Here is a 16,166-nt window from a genome sequence, read left to right as displayed (position 1 = left end):
TAGAAAACTGGTAATACGCGAAGAAGAAGATGTACCTAGAAAATCTATTTTGAGGTACTAACATAAAACTTAGATAAAAATGTTTATTCAAGATAAAAAGTGTTACCGTCAATCAAAAATGACCCCCTCTTTTCAACAGGTAAAGAACACTATCGTATGTAAACAAACTGGGTTTCCGCGGCATTAGTCGACAGTTCAAACAGTTTCCAAGCGAAGGGAAGAATGAAAATCGTCGCTGCGTTTATTCCATCATACCGAAGTTATTCGCTCGACCTGAACTTAACTTTACGATATAACTTCACGATAGAAGATTGTGATTATCTTTCGTTCGATATTCGAAATTTTCGAGCAGATAAAAATTTCGGTAATCTCTGGAATAGCGAGAAACGATCGCAAGTGCTACGGATGTTTCTAGTTTCGTGGGAGATTCACTGACCGAGGAGAAATATGCGAGAACCTGTTGAGCGAATCCTAGTAGTCTATGCGACGCGATGTAAACTATTTACTTATAGTCGTAAGTAAATCACGCGGCAGTCCAAAGCATGATTCTTCGGCAGATTCGACGCTTGCACTTTGCTCAAGCATTATTGTTCACTTGGTCGCGTGGATTATTCGTTCAGCGCCGAATCCTTCGTGGTACGACGCGACGCGCATGAATTCGTAGCAACAACTGCCGATTAAGTGAGCGTCTACAGAGTGCTACAGAGTCCACGCTCGGTTACGCGAGTTTTTCGTTTTTCATATCGCGTCTCGCTGCGTCGGCTGTGAGTCAACTTTGATTCCCGGCTGGTCGTCCCACGATGAAACCTCTTGCAAAACCGACGAGAAACCATCCAGATTTCGCGAATATGTAACAGAGACAGGCTACAGCAATTTTCTCTTGACGTTTATTTCATTTGAAATTTATATCAGATCGTTGCGATGTATTAATCTGTTACATAGTTGTTCTTCGTAAAAAACATTTATTCGATCGAATTGTTATACCGTATCGTTTATTCTTTGCGAAACCAAATATCGAATCAAAGATTGCTTATCTTCCGTTCGTTATACAACATTTTTATTTAAACAAGCTTTGCTCGTCTCGAGTATTATGTAGACAGACGATACAGAAACAATCGCCGTTTCTCTTCAGATTTGAAGCGAATCGAGATAAAGGGGTGACTTATTGCCTCAATGAGGAAAAATCTTCTGAATTTCACAATTCAATCGTTTCATTATTTTCTAATTTTATTCAATTCGGATATCGCTTATTTTGAATAACAAGCTGCGCATTTGTAATCTCACACGGAATATGTTTCATTTTAATTAACAGGGCATCGATTTCAGTCGTTCAAAGCGTACGCTACACGTATACGGTATACACGTACTTACACAAAATTATATATTAATATAATATTAATTGTTATGTTTGTTTTATATAATATATTCTGTATATGCTTCCCACACTAACGTACACTATAAACGTACAAAATACGCAATTACGAATTTGCATAACGTGCAATCAATGCTATTTAACATAATCAATTTTTTCTCCATTCAAAAAGAAGAAAGAGAAACCGTTCGATATCGATCTAAGCATGTTAGCAAGGGCAGCATAGATTTCCTTAATATATCTTAATATATCTTAGACTAATTAATCAAAATATGCCGACATATTTTTATTTGTCACGGTTACAAACACGTGCATTTGCACTTTTAAAATTCCATGCATAAACTTCTGACGAGTAAAATCTGTTGACTTTGTACATTGTACCTTTTAAAGTTACGACTATACTCGATGTTCCGATGTTTGAAACCTTGATACTATTAAGAAAATATTTCTCCTTGGACTTAACTTATCGATTTAAGATTATTTTATGTAAGATTATTCCAACGAATCGCGTATAACTTTCGATCCTTAATATATGAAGCAATAAAAGAACAAAATAACGATGAATTTCTATCGAGCGATTCTTCTACGAAAATGAAATTTTCTATAAAATCTGGTAAACGTTTGATAAAACTTACATTCTAAATTCTGACGAAATAATAAAAACGAGTAGATTGATACGGCGTGTGTCTCGAAATTGATTTAATACTACCCTTGTCGTGTAATGATCAATCTTTGAATAAACAAAGCAGTCATCGGTTAATTTGACTTACAACGGTGGCGTGTATAGTACATTCGCTTCTTTATTCACATATGTATACCTTAGATTTATTAACGTAAATACGTGATGTACAAAAGATACAACTAATTATATTCTAGAAGGCGTCACTTCTCTCGGTAGTTTCTGTGAACGTAATTTATAAAAAAAAAAAAGAAATGAAAAAAAAATGAACTTGACTCTTATCGTGTACAATGAAACACAGCATCGGAAGTATATCATTGATCCACGATACCGCTATCTCGAGATAAGAAAGTTTTTATTTATGCCTCAGAGCGCCTAGTGCGAACACAAGCACGCCTACAGAATCATCGTGCATCACGAATAATATATAGCCGTTGCTTTTCTTCCATTCTTAACGTACTGCAATAAATGCAACGATTATTATTTTCATTTTTTTCCCCTATTCGGCAAACAGTCTTTATAAAATTTTCATCTCCTATTACACAAAATGTTTTAAAAGCAAGTCAGTCTTTCACGATAATTCATTTATACTGTTCTATTTGCACTCGGAACACGAATCAATTGTGAAAAATCTTGGTTCGCTGAATCTCACTTAATAATTCCGTCCCTTTTTTCTTTTTTTAATCCTTACAACCGTTTCTCAAGCTTTAGTTTCAATAACGCAAACGCTCCTATGTCTAATACCAGGTACAGACACGTTAAAACGATCATGCAAAACCAATAGTCGGCTTGCTTCATGCCCACAGCGCTTAGGAGCTTCTCTGGCACAGCGAAATGGCAATAAACGTCCGAACACGAAAGCTTTGGTCTATTGTAGCTGAAATAACAAGAAAGTTTCATAGCGAGTGAATTAACGAAAATAGAAATTAATTTCTTGCGTCGTATTTATTTGTGAAAAGTTCGTGACTTACCCGTACATGGCGACCATTACACCCTCGAATCCGTATTTAAGAAACGACAAGTGGAACAGCCAGCGTAGGTACGGATGCGCGTCCCTGAATTGGACAAAGAATCCACTGAATATTAAGAACGGAAGAATCGTAAGTGGGCCGAAGATCATTCCGTGCTGAAAGAAGAAACGACCAAAGTAGAGTCTCAATGACATGATAAAAGGTCTTTGACGAAAGAATTGCCCTTCAATGGAAGAATTATTCTTTAATAGTTTTTATTTGCGCCAACAAACCTGAACTTTCATTCCAGTTCCGACTAAAAGGCCAAACGTTTGCGCGACCATGCTAATGGCGAAGCACATCAACGTGTACAGACAAAATCGTCGAAGTTCCAACAGTTGATCGCTCATGTAATACACTATGAGAATGTACATGGAAATGGCAGCGAATTGAATCGGCAAGTCGGCCAGTTTATTGGCAAGGTAAAAAGAGTGTAATTTGTACCAACGATTGAAGTGCTCGCGCGTGATGATTGGTAGCTCCGAGGGAACTGTAAATAACAATAATTGCTCGTTCAACGGCAGGGTAAAGATATTAAATAATTACCGTTCGTGACAATGCACCGTTATTAAAGTAGTCTTACATGTCGTTACCGTCGCGCTGAATGCGCTGAACATGAGAAACATTATGTTGAAGAACAGAAGATTAAAATTATCCAGCACGTACACTGCGTCTTGTCCGATTTTGAAGTAGATGGTCCCCACCAGCAGGGCAATTATAAAATGCATCGAGAGCCGTGTGAAAGTCAACACCTGCGGAAGACAGAAGGTGAACGTTGCAGAACATTTTATGCAATAATATTTTCTGTAATGGGTGTAATTATTATGGTAAAGGATCGTAAGTATCTACGGCAATATTTTCTTTCGTTTCTGTCCTATCGATTCAACGACGATGTTAATACATTTTAAAATAGGATTCAGCAGATTCTTCGGAGTACGAGCATTTATTAGACACCGCACAGCATACCGAAGTATCGAGTTCTCGGCAAGGTCAATTGTTTAAGTGGTCTTAGTAGTTATTATTTCATTAAAATCGTTTTTCCCCGCCCGACAGGGCATACGAACGATTTGTTCTAAACCATTAATCATTCGTTAGGTGTCCTTCGAGTAACTCGACGGAATTTGATAAGAAATTCATTTATCATTTTCGAACTACAATTTTCTCTAAATCATTTAACGAGCCTCCCATTCGTGATTTGCGATTGTCTAGACGAAATTGGCGTTTTTATTATTTTACATTTCCGTGTGAAATACACTAACGCGTCACTAATCAATGGTATCTATTTTCGCCCACCTCGCGTAGTAAACTAAGTACGAGACAAGAGTCGATTAATACAGGAAGCGTGTATTTAATCGTATTTCGTGTTTTATTAAAACAATGTAAAATAAACGTTACTGCTACTATTTATCTAATCGATAAATCTTAATTCGAGCTCAACATTACCCGCTTAACTCGCGTCGTAATCTGAAGAAATTGATAAGAGTTATTTCTTAGATAAATGATTGAACATTGGTTGAATATATCTGGCCATATGTGTGTTTCGTGCACATCTGGTCATATTTGGAGTATTATTTTGAAAGCCGAAGAATATTACGCACCAAAGTAACCGATTAATATAATTAATCCAGGACTGATATGAACGAATGTCTGCCAATAGTGCAGAGTAAAATGTACAACTGGTGTTATATTTTTTAATTGGCGCATAAGATATTAAATTGGAGAAATTTCGATTCAATATATTAGTTTGTCCGGAAAGTCCGTGCCAATTTTTGATTGGTGGTACACGTCTGTTTGTATTGGAATGGTTGAAAACAATTAACATGGGTGCCTCCCTTAAGAGGTGGAAAGGTCGTGGAACAAAATAGTATTTATATAATTCAATAAATATTAGTTTGTCCGGAAAGTCCGTGCCGATTTTTGGTAGGTGGTACACGTCTGTTTGTATTGGAACGGTTGAAAACAATTAACATGGGTGCATCCCTTAAGAGATGGAAAGGTCGTGGAACAAAATGGTATATACTTATATAATTCAATAAATATATATGAAAATTCAAACGTGCCTTTGAATTTTTCTTAAAAATTGCCACGAACTTTCTGGACAACCCACCAATAGTTTGCCTCTGGATTACGAACATAGGACCGAAAACTTTTCATTTACCCTGTCCCGAGAGAGCCTAATTGCGTTTCTCTTGAGGAGAATGACCATCTGTTTCCAAAAGGTGGCGGCATATTCTGAAGAGCCCTTGCACTTTTTGTGAGGACTTCCCATCGGGGATCGTCGTCGGAGCGCTTGGAACGACGCTGTTACATTTAAAGCGATAACTTCCTCTTGACAATTGACCGTGGTTACGTTGCTCGACGACCTCCAAGCATTATTTTTACCATTCTCGATGGCGTCTACTAATCTCAACACGTGTTTACCGTAATCTCCATTGCAAATTTCCATTACTGCAAGCAAAGAAATGATCTGTTTCAGAATGTGCGTGACTGTGACTGTTTCGATACAAGCATACACGTCGCCTGATTGCAAGACTTAAACTTGAAATACTTTTGTTGTTTTATTTAACGTACAGTAATTAACGTACGGTAATTAATGTACGGTAATTTACTCACGGTAGTCGGCGGGATTGTAATGCATCGGACACTGGAGGCCCAAGTTGCTCAAATAGGGCACTAAGTTTTGCGTGCTGCCGCTGTAGACGCAGAATCCGTTCGCCACCACGTAAATATGGTCTATCATGTTCAAAAGAGACGCGCTCGGCTGATGAATCGAACAAATTATCGTCTGTCCCGCCTTCGCCAACTGCTTTAGCAACGTTATACAATACTTTGACGTGACGCTGTCCAATCCGCTGCGTGCAAAGTATGAAAATGTAATTGGTTCAATCGACAGGCGCAACAGTCTGCCTATGTTAACATATAACAAAAAAAAAAAAAGGCTGGTATGCGGACTGAAAATAACACATCGAAACGCAACTGGTTACTCTCTATTTAAAACTTTCTAACGGTCTCTCCGATCTTATTTTCAGATGTCAATGGACTCTCTCCGCGTCTTTCAAAGAGAATTCCAGCCAGTTAAGCACAGCCGTAGACTCTAAACGTCTTAACGAATATGCAGCTCGTAGAAACGACTTTACACGGCCGGCACAATGCGGCAAATTGCTGCAAGAAAAGAAGCAAGTTAATAAAGTAACAACTACCGTCTGAATTTACCTGGTGGGCTCGTCCAGGAACATAATCGGCGGACTGTTGATCAATTCCAACGCGATGGCGAGTCTTTTCCTTTCTCCGCCGCTGAGTTGTCCTGTACGGGTATGACGGCACGTGTCGAGGCTCATCGCGACCAAAATCTGATCGATCTGAAATCGGGGCACTGACATCAGAGATGCATTGGAAAATATTGCGACGGTACACTGCTCAAAATAATCGTCACGTTTCCAGATCGCAGTGCTCACGAGATCTCGAGTCGGTGCTTCGAGCGTTGAGTCAACGTTCGAAAGCGAGAGAGCTTCTTATTTTGTATCTACAATCTCTACAAATCCGAATATTTGTGTTTAATAGAATTATTTTGAGCAGCGGGTGGCGGAGTCCGATATAAATTAATCTTCGAGAGCAACAAAATACCTTCTGCTTCTTCTCTCTGTCGCTTACGGTAAGCTTAAGATCGGCCGCGACCCTCATGGCTTCCTGGACCGTCAACAGTGGCTGCAAATTGTCGTTTTGCATTATATACGCGGACGATCTTCTAAACTCGGTGACGTTCCTGATCTTCGAATTGACTCTTATGTTCCCGGTAACGCCGGCCGTTCTGAAACCCGGCGAAAGCATGTTCCCGTTCATAATTTTCGTCGGTCATCTGAGAGATTATGCAAATTGGATTCGTATATTGAATCATCGAGTGTCTCTTAACCTATACGTACGTTCACAGGACCTCGGTTTATCGCTTCATGAAGTATACAGGTTGAATCACTTGACTTCTTGCACCATAAATACCGTGTTTTTAATAGAAGTTGTATTTAATTAAAAAGATAAAATGAAAACGTGTATAATATAATTGACCTTCAGATGACCTTGCCAGGAATTCTTCTTACTAAATCGTACTCTCGACACATTATATATCTTTGATTTTGTTTATCAGCTACGAGATTACAATAATGAAAATATAATATCTCATTCAAAGAAGCGGTAATGACGTCGAAATCTTGGAAAATACGATCTTGAGATATTTTTCATGTCTATCGTAGTATATCGTAGATGGTTTCCTTTGACAGTTTTTTTTTTTTCTATCGCAAAAACAAAAACACGCCAGATATTTAAGATGCAAGAATTAGGTGGTCGACGCGTTAAAAATATAGCGAAAGTTACACGTAGAAGAACGCGAGGGAAGCGATGGAGAACGAGGCAGAAGGATCAGGAGAGGGGGAATTTGAATTTCGTTCAACGTCATTAATTGATAAACTCGTCTCATAGTTCGCTGAATAGCGAAGATTATGGGTGTCACAGAGGGTCAAGAATTTTCGATCGGGAATCTGCGATCTGGCGGAGATCCAACGTTTCTATGAAATACACAACGCTAACTAACTTACAACTTCCGAATGAACGGTTCAAATAACAGCAATAATAATAAATTTTACTTAGCGAGGGATATTATCTTTGCACTAATATGCAAATGAAAACCACGAATGAAGTTTTGTCGCAAACGGTGATAGTAGCTACTTTGTAAATAGTAGACGATATACGTGGGAACATTTACTAACGTAAAACCAGCCAAAACGTCCATTAGCGTCGACTTTCCAGCGCCAGACAGGCCCATAATCGCCGTGAGTTCGCCAGCTCTGAATTCCCCGCTCAAATTTTTCAACAACTCCGCTTTTTCTGAAACAGACATCAACGCGAACGTTTTCTAGAGAGCTGTGCCCCTCGTAAACCATAATTTGTTGAAAGAAATTCAGGTCACCGAGAAGGTCGACGTTTTACCAAACGAACCAGTGCATGTTCGAACAACGGACAACAATCGAGAATCAAGAAGGGCTCGACTTGTATGTACACAAAGAATCGAGAACGCAGAATTATGCAACCTGTTATTCGATTATTAATTACCAAGCCACTGATGAGGGTTCGTGATAATTCATCCTCGCGCAAGTAGTATTACGTCGTCCTGTTTTCGATACGATCATGCGATCCTAATTTTCGTTACGCTTCTACGGTGTTTGGAAACGCGTTTTATTTACGAATAGACTGCGGAAGTTTATGCAAACGCATATTTTTATAGGAAACAATTAAAAGAATGGGACGTAGACAGAAATTTGTTTTGTAATTACAGTACTATAAAGATACACATTTTATTTTGCATATTTATGTTTAAATAATATGTTGGATATATTTTTAAAAATGTAAAAGAACTTTGGAAAAGAATGTAGGATTTTCTACAGTATTCTACACCATTGAATTTGGAAAAAATGCTCGTAATTTGTTGGTCACGCGAATTATAATACATCGGAATAATTGTGAAAGTATTTTACATATGTGTACATAGCGAATGTTCTGTAACATACTAATATATTACTTATTATACTATAATACATTTCATTCAAATTTGTCGTGCATATTTTGGATACTTTTCATGCGTATGAAAATGAATACAATGCATCTCATGAACGATATTTAACAAATTTATTGAGATTGAATTGTTGTTCTTTATGAAATTTTATACGGAATTAAACAAACATTTTTCCCTGTCTTTTATAATAAAATTCTGTAAAATATCAGAATAACGGTCTCCATTGATTTTCAGCTATGGCCTTCTGCTAAGTTTCTAGACGTCCCACTAATTAAAAAATGGACACGAACACATTGACGCCGGCGCTGCTGTTTGTGTTTCTCGCCACGGGACGGCGCGGAGGTACACCCTATTTGATTGACGCGCGAGCGCGAGCCACCGGTGGTCCACGCCGCCCGATGGGACATATTAGTGTGTCATCGGTGGTACACACCGGCGCTCGATATTTGTGTTTCTCGCCATGGGGCGGCGCAGTGGCACGCGCCGTCTGATAGACGCGCGAGCGCGAGCCACCGGTGGTACATGCCGTCCGATGGGACATACAAGCGCGAGCCACCGGTGGTACGCGCCGCCCGATGAGTCAAGCGCAAGCCACCGGTGGAAATTACAAGCGACGTGAACGTGTTAAATAAGGAAACAGACGCTCACGAGTGGAAAGTGGGGATCCTGACCTATAATATGGAATGCCGTCGACACACAACGTGCAAAACTGTGCAAAACTGGCGATTCGCGTTCACCAAAGGACTTTGTCATACGCACACAGCTCAATAGAGAAACAGAGATAAGAATTGCTCCTTATACCGTTAACCGCGACACAACAAGAAAGGTCTCATTGAATTTGCTACGGACGATACAGCGAGGCCTATTGTATTTTTCTTATTAAAGAAGTATTAACCATGTTTATTCTCGTGCCATACCGACGGTTCAGGGTTAATAAACTCATAAGAGCTTGAGCGACAACGCACACACGTCTGCGCGCAGACAAAACCGGGCACGATTGTGCATGGCAGTCTATTTATAAGTTCCGCAATGAATTCTCAAGCAACAGCCAAACTTCAGAATCGAGAACTCTTATCTTGCATTATTCCAAGACGTTAATTAACCGCAAACACTTGGAAATTTTTCCTGTGCGGTTACAATAAATTTTTATATCTCAATTGTATCCATAGAATAGGACTTTGTCGAACATAAATTTAATCACCACGTAGCGTATTAGAAGTTACGAACGGACGTTTGGTGTACGTACGAAATGAACTACGTTTGATGCACTAATGCGAAGGGGTTTAACTTTTCGTAAAAAAAAAAAAAAAAAAATTACTTGTACGACGTGTTGTTCGACAAGTCGAAATGTCGTTGTACCGTTCGATTCGTGCTTATGCCATTACGAATCTGAAATAATTGTATTCAAACTTCAAACATGTCACGTACGAGAGAGAACAATGATAGATAATAAGTTAAGTGCATTTTCGAGGACGGCATCGTTATTGACGAGTTCAACGTTTGCCATTGTGCCAATCTGTAGTGCACACTTTAACCACCGACGACCTACTCGTTATTCGAGTCAGTAACCATCTGTACATTACAATTACGAGCGGACGCCTCTTTGATAGGATAATCGTAAATGATGTTCCACTTGTATTTACAGTAGTTGATCGTGTCGCGAAGAAGTGTATGCTAAATTTGGTTGCCGGTGTGCGAAGGTTAAGAAACATAGCAAGGATGAGTACAGATTGCTTTAAAATTAGTGTTAAGCTTTAGACGAACGCAATTAATTTTCACGTAATCGTATGGCTATTTTCTAAGAGATAATAGCTAAGTAAGTCAATCTTATTGACTGAATTTCGTTTTATCACCCTGATATATTTTCAATTCGTTAAATGAAAAATATATGCGAAACGTATGCGCTACTCGTGCAGCGTATCGAATAATGTTTATTACAGCATCGTTCATACGGATATTCGTTAGCGTTGTACGCTTCTTATTGCACACAACCTTCAACATGTAGTCACGTGGCACGTGCAGCAATTGAAATGCTGAAATGCATGAAATTTCCATAATACTAATCGATCGAGATCTTTGTTTTGTTTGAATGTTCAATGTTGGTACCCTGGAAGGTTGTCCCTAGAATCTGTTATATAGTCTAAGAGCTGGCTACGAAAGTCAGGAATGATAAGGTGTTTTAAAACAAAATTATAATTAATGTAATTATCTGTACTTACTTTTGCTATACTATAACATTTTTTTTTTTTTTTTGTAGATACAAATTTTCGCTGCACCTTATCATTCCTGATTTTCGTAGCCAGCTCTCCGTTTATTAATTATGTCTAACGACCAAGCTAATTGATCGCGTACTCAGTACAGGAAATATTTCGAAAAGCCTGTTGGTATTTTTAGAAAGCGATTAAGAGTCAATACGGAACTTAATTTTCAAAGTAATCACGATACTCGCGTACGCATTGTATGATGTTACCTACTGAGTTAATTCGCTTGATTATTCTTAATTATATTCTGTTAACTGCATTGGTACGGTAATTTCGGTCGTCGCGTAAACAAATTTGACAGTTTACTTCATCGATTCGTGATCATGATCTCAACATCGAATCTCTCCATAGTTAAAAAGAAATCTACATGATGAATATCCGCTTAAAAGTATTCGCAATTACTCGTATATACAGCCGATATCTTACCTGTGGAAAGGATCCATGGTCGCGCACTGTAGGAAATATCCTCGAAGACTAGAAATATTGAGTTATCGACGTTCTCCGTGTCGTCCAATTTTTTCGTGCTAGTCGGCGCGTTATCCGAGCTAGACATGGCGTGTCTTAACTGCTGCTGCATCTCGATGAGTACTTTCGTGCCCATTGTCCCTTTATCTCCTTCTGGGCCCTCACATTCGAGTATCCGCTACGCCGTTTTCCCTTTCGTTTTGTAATGGCCGATGAATTTTATCAACACTAAACACAACGAAACGCGCGTGAAAGCCTGATAAATCCAGAGAAGGGATACACAAAACGTCGGAAACACGGTCCCCGTAAGAACTGGTTATCGCGTTTTTTAACCGTCGTATCGCGAGCGTACATTTTTGGGTCAAAGGTCCTTGGAAGCTTACGTACATATACTCGCTTTTGACGCGAAATTTCTTGTTTATCCTATATTTCATCCGTGAAATACAACAGTTTAATCGCGTCTCGGTCGGTAACGACAAACTTCCCATTGTTATCGACCGAATAATGAATAACGCTTGATCTAAGTAAACTTCTATACGCGAGTCACGAATGCTTCACGTAGATAAAACTTCTATTCGAGTAGAAGTTTAGCAGACTGCGAAAAAAACGAATGATGACTGTCCCCGTTAATTGTTCCAATAAACACATTTTCGCTAAACGATTATCTAGACGAGGATTTATTCGAAATGATACGAATAACGTCCGACTCTGCCCACGTGCAGCGAAAATAGACAATTCCGAGACGTTATTCGCGCTTACTGTCCGCTTCTCGTTGCATTTACATTGCAAATAGACGTTCGACGCTAGGCAAAAAACGTGAATAATAATAGAAGAAAGAGAGAACTGAAGAAAGAAAGAAAATGCTTTATTAGGAGATGGAGCGAGCACTAAGCAGTAAACTGTATCGATCCTACGTAACTGACACCGTACGGAAACAGATAGATTACAACAAAAAGATAGCTATTCGTGTAAGTTGCGAAATTAACAAGAAAGAAGCAATTAATCGATCGAGAAATGTTGAAGCAATAAGTATTCGCACAACTGTTTAATTTTTAAGAAATTTACATTAATTTATATGTATATAATACTTCCTTCGAGGGATTTCCTTTTGATTTTATAATTATTGCAACTCTTCTAAGCGTTAAATTAACTAAATTATTAGTTAGGAGTTAATAAGAAGTGGAATCTTCTTCAATTCCTCTATTCGAGTCTTTTTTAAAAGTACATTGCTGGAAATTTGATGTTTTCTAATTCGTACGAGGCAATAAACTAATGTGTTTACGTTACAAACTCTACTGTAAATGGTTCGTCATAAGAATCGTACAAATACTTATTGCTTCTGTACTTTTACCTACTTTTCGCATTTTTTTTTGTTAACTTCACGAATTACATTAACCGGTACATAAAAGAAGTTAAGAAGCTACAATTTCACACAAAATGTTTTTTTAAAAATTGACCGGTGTACGAATATTTTCTACACTCACTGTATTTATTGTCTATGGGAACCGCGTGTACCACTGTAACTGAATAATGCGGCCACCGCCTACACTGAAAACTCCTCGCGTTCCCGTAATTTGTTCGTCTACAGCCAAAGCTTAAACAAACACTATGCCGTCGTGCACTCGATCGCGGACAGTCTTTGCTTGGAACCTTGGTTTCATATGGTTCTGCACTTTGTAATGCAGTTCCTGTTGTACCGACGCGAGCTGCATACAAAGGTCATGACGAAGGAGTGACAAGCTACACCCAAAAAAGAAAAGAACAGAAGTCGTCTCAAACGGTGGTTCGCGTATCCTCGCGCACAGAGGCGTCTCGCGATACTGTCGATACCGACGCAAGAACAAAGCTTCATATCGCGTCCCTCTCTCGTGGTTAATAAACAACACGTACCTACGTTGGAATGTAACACTAGCTGGGTTCACGAAATTCTAGTAAAGAGATCTGTCTTCGACGAAGGCACAAAACTATTTTCAAATGACGAATATTACTTGTAACAGAACACCTGGCGTGAAACCATTGCTGCGCTCGAAGATACATTTCTGCAGATCTATAAAAACTTTAATTGCTTTTCCAGTTGGTAGAGAAACGATCTGCATTAATCGACAGGAAACCTGTAGCACTCTACAAGAGCGCAAATAGAAAACGGGTCAAGGATAACGATAGAGAAACTTATTGACTGAAAATACGAAATTTGATCTGATCGTTCCACATTATTGAATATAAAATAAATTTCATCCACAGGTGCGTGCCGTTCAAGTGGATTCCAAATTTCATTTCCATTCGATTCGACAAAAGCTTAACGTTAATCGCTCGACCGATATGATCTTCGGGATGTGGACTATTGATTGATAATTAAATTTCTTCGAATGCAATACGGGCAGATGGTTATCAATGAGAATCTGGACGTAACGAATTTCAGCTTGCGATGTCTACGATTGTTTGCGAAAGATCGATCGCGTTTGAAAAATCGCGATTGGAAAACAAAGCGCGATACTTGCAGTCGTTTAACAATCGTGTCGCGAACGCTTTCTCGTCGCTAGTAATAGAATCGCGTTCCGGCAAATTTTTTTTTTTTAATAGAAAAAGTATCGATCGATGTAGCAATCGCCACGAGAAGAAAAGTTACGCTAGCGAATGGAAGTGACTGTAAAATGCTGGTTCGAAACGAAGCAAACAATAACACAACACTCCCATGTAGCATGCATTCTTAGTCACTGCGGGTTCTCACTGTTAAACGTCGATCAAAGACCCGTTATTTAGAGACTGTACAAACACGACAACGGATTTTCTCGATGTCTCGTAACGAACAGGAACAATTACGCGAAAGCAATGCGCCGTTAATTAAGGGGCTTGGAACATCATAAAATGAAAAAAGAAACACTTTTTTTTTATTTTTTTTTATTAAAATTTAAGCGATTCTGAACAATTCCACGCAAAGAGAATTGAATTTGAAGCACTAGAAGTGGTAAAAGAAATTTTTTTTTTTTCTCGAAAAACAAAGTTCGACGACACGAACTTAGTAAAAAGAACGCGACAAAACTGTAAAAAATATAAGGAAATACAACCGACGACTTTTTCGAAGAGAAAAAAGAAACGACATTCAAATTTGCGGAAGACCGGAGACGCGGTTACCTTGGTTACAACCATAGAGTATTGTATTTCAGGGTAAAGAAGACGGTAAATTATCTAAAAGGCAGTGTTTCAATCGATTTTGATAAAAAGTAATACAATTAGATAATATTTATATCTTGCGTCTTCCGGAAACCTAGGTTTTTGGTACAAAGGTACACTCTTCTCAGAAACGGTTAGGCCGGATATGATCCAAATTTTTTACCACTTCTAGTGCTCCAAATTCAATTTTCTTTGCGTAGAATTGTTCGGAATCGATTAAATTTGAATAAAAAAAATAAATAAAAAAGAAGCGATGTTTTTTCATTTTATGATGTTCCAAGCCCCTTAAGTTAAATCCATATTAACGTCGATCTCGAATGTCCAAACGTTGTTTTCGCTACGTAGCAGCTCGAATGCACGTGCCGCGATGGTGTCGTACTAACTGGAAACTTTCGTTAGATGAAGAGGGCGGAAGGCATTCACGCATTCACGCTCGCTGGATCGCGATTTAAAGACAGCTTGAGACGAGGAATTTATACATATTTTTTTTTTTTTTTTTTTTTTTTTATATCTATATATATATATATATATATATATATATCTTACAAACGGTTATTCATCAAAATGCTATCAATTTACAAAATATCCATCGGTTTGATACATCGATTCGCGATAAGTAACACGTGTGCAACGTGTTCAAATAACGATCAAGTAATAAAACCAAGCCGTCAGTATGTTACTATTTTATCGAGACGTTTCGTGTGTGTACACGTATAGATGTGTATTTCAAATAGATTTATCTATATGAATCATTCGTTATCAATGGTATTGACAAAACTGCCCGGAATTTCCTTGAGTCGCGCGAAAAGATCGAATTACGTATTTTTTTTTTTTACCGTGTGAGAATAAATAATAAATACCATCCGCACGAGCCTTAGCGACACTTGGAACGGGAAAGAGACACACCGAGACGCGCGGCGCGTACCGTCACCCTCCTACGCTCAACGACGACTGACAACGACTGAACACTGAACTATTAGTGCCTCCCCTCTAGACTCGCGTCCTTGTTCCGGCACATGTTGAAAGTTAACTCGCGTCCACGGATACCGTCTCGATGCCATATTGCGCTAGCTGATACCCAGTAAGTAACGTCGTCACCGTCTCGTTGATTATTTTTTAGCGGTTGGGTCATGAGCCTTATCTCTAACGTGTTTGTTTGCAGTCGCTCTGCAACACAAAATCGGAAACTCGAGTCGACTCGAATCAAACTCGAATCGAACGAATTTCAATAATTTTTACAATTTTACAAATCTCGATTTCAGAATTTTTGTTAAGTAAGCTTGACCTTGGATTTATACGAGCAGATGAATTTAATTATTTAATCGGTTATTGGTTTTTTCGAACAAACGATCTTCGCTGCAAACTTGGAGGATAGCGTGCATCTCGTTTTTTACATTGCCAACTCGTTGTAATCCTTGCCAACTCGACAAGGTTGCCCGCAGAGCGTCTCGTAGTATTATTTTACCGAATGTATAATAACACTGTTACCTGCATATGTAAATTGTAATATCGCAAGAAATTTATCGAAGTGCATCTGTATGGAGCTTACAGTCAATGCAATGAGACCAATTTAATATCTTTAACATCTTATCTAGATATGGTAACTAACAAATGCAGAACTTATTAATCTCGTCTAGTGGCATATTAA

General features: G+C 38.6%; 2 protein-coding genes and 1 long non-coding RNA gene across 11 annotated transcripts in view; all 3 read right to left on the bottom strand.

Moving 5' to 3' along the window:
- LOC128894647 (ATP-binding cassette sub-family G member 1-like) overlaps positions 1-789 on the bottom strand; it is a 7,653-nt gene extending 6,864 nt beyond the window's left edge. Inside the window, exon 1 of one of the 5 annotated variants that reach the window (XM_054156523.1) lies at positions 437-789. The gene's annotated coding sequence lies outside the window, so the exon portion shown is untranslated. Of the gene's footprint in view, positions 1-106 lie in introns of all 5 variants that reach the window. The other 4 variants (XM_054156518.1, XM_054156519.1, XM_054156520.1 and 1 more) reach the window with 4 other exon arrangements.
- A 412-nt stretch (positions 790-1,201) lies between these two features.
- Positions 1,202-15,571, bottom strand: LOC128894644 (ATP-binding cassette sub-family G member 1-like). Of its 5 annotated transcripts, none has more exons than XM_054156512.1 (11): positions 15,355-15,571; positions 11,309-11,575; positions 7,819-7,936; positions 6,686-6,869; positions 6,275-6,420; positions 5,675-5,913; positions 5,220-5,509; positions 3,645-3,813; positions 3,295-3,551; positions 3,023-3,177; positions 1,202-2,928 (listed from the first exon to the last, which is right to left on the bottom strand). In XM_054156512.1, exons 2-11 carry the CDS (start codon positions 11,481-11,483, stop codon positions 2,739-2,741), a joined length of 1,923 nt encoding a protein of 640 aa, XP_054012487.1. In that variant the 5' UTR covers positions 11,484-11,575; positions 15,355-15,571; the 3' UTR covers positions 1,202-2,738. The 5 variants fall into 5 exon arrangements, with proteins under 5 accessions (XP_054012487.1, XP_054012486.1, XP_054012489.1 ...); XM_054156511.1 differs by having other exon boundaries at positions 15,379-15,570; XM_054156514.1 differs by lacking the exon at positions 15,355-15,571 and adding an exon at positions 13,238-13,261.
- LOC128894693 (uncharacterized) lies at positions 8,785-11,302 on the bottom strand. Its single transcript, XR_008461614.1, has 2 exons — positions 10,841-11,302; positions 8,785-10,749 (listed from the first exon to the last, which is right to left on the bottom strand). It is a non-coding gene; the product is annotated as an uncharacterized LOC128894693 (long non-coding RNA).
- Positions 15,572-16,166: the final 595 nt, after the last annotated feature.

The sequence above is a fragment of the Hylaeus anthracinus genome, unplaced genomic scaffold (assembly GCF_026225885.1).
Source record: "Hylaeus anthracinus isolate JK02 unplaced genomic scaffold, UHH_iyHylAnth1.0_haploid 4, whole genome shotgun sequence".
NCBI classification, from domain to species: Eukaryota; Metazoa; Arthropoda; class Insecta; order Hymenoptera; family Colletidae; genus Hylaeus; species Hylaeus anthracinus.
This window is presented reverse-complemented; position numbering and strand designations above follow the sequence as displayed.

Bases quoted from the DNA above. Each gene is read 5' to 3' on its own strand.
- LOC128894644 (XM_054156512.1), bottom strand. From the start codon at position 11,483: ATGGGCACGAAAGTACTCATCGAGATGCAGCAGCAGTTAAGACACGCC. The intron at 6,421-6,685 runs GTATTTTGTTGC...CCCCGATTTCAG, and splicing joins ACAGAGAGAAGAAGCAGAAG to ATCGATCAGATTTTGGTCGC. The intron at 5,914-6,274 runs GTAAATTCAGAC...CTTTGCACGCAG, and splicing joins TTCCTGGACGAGCCCACCAG to CGGATTGGACAGCGTCACGT.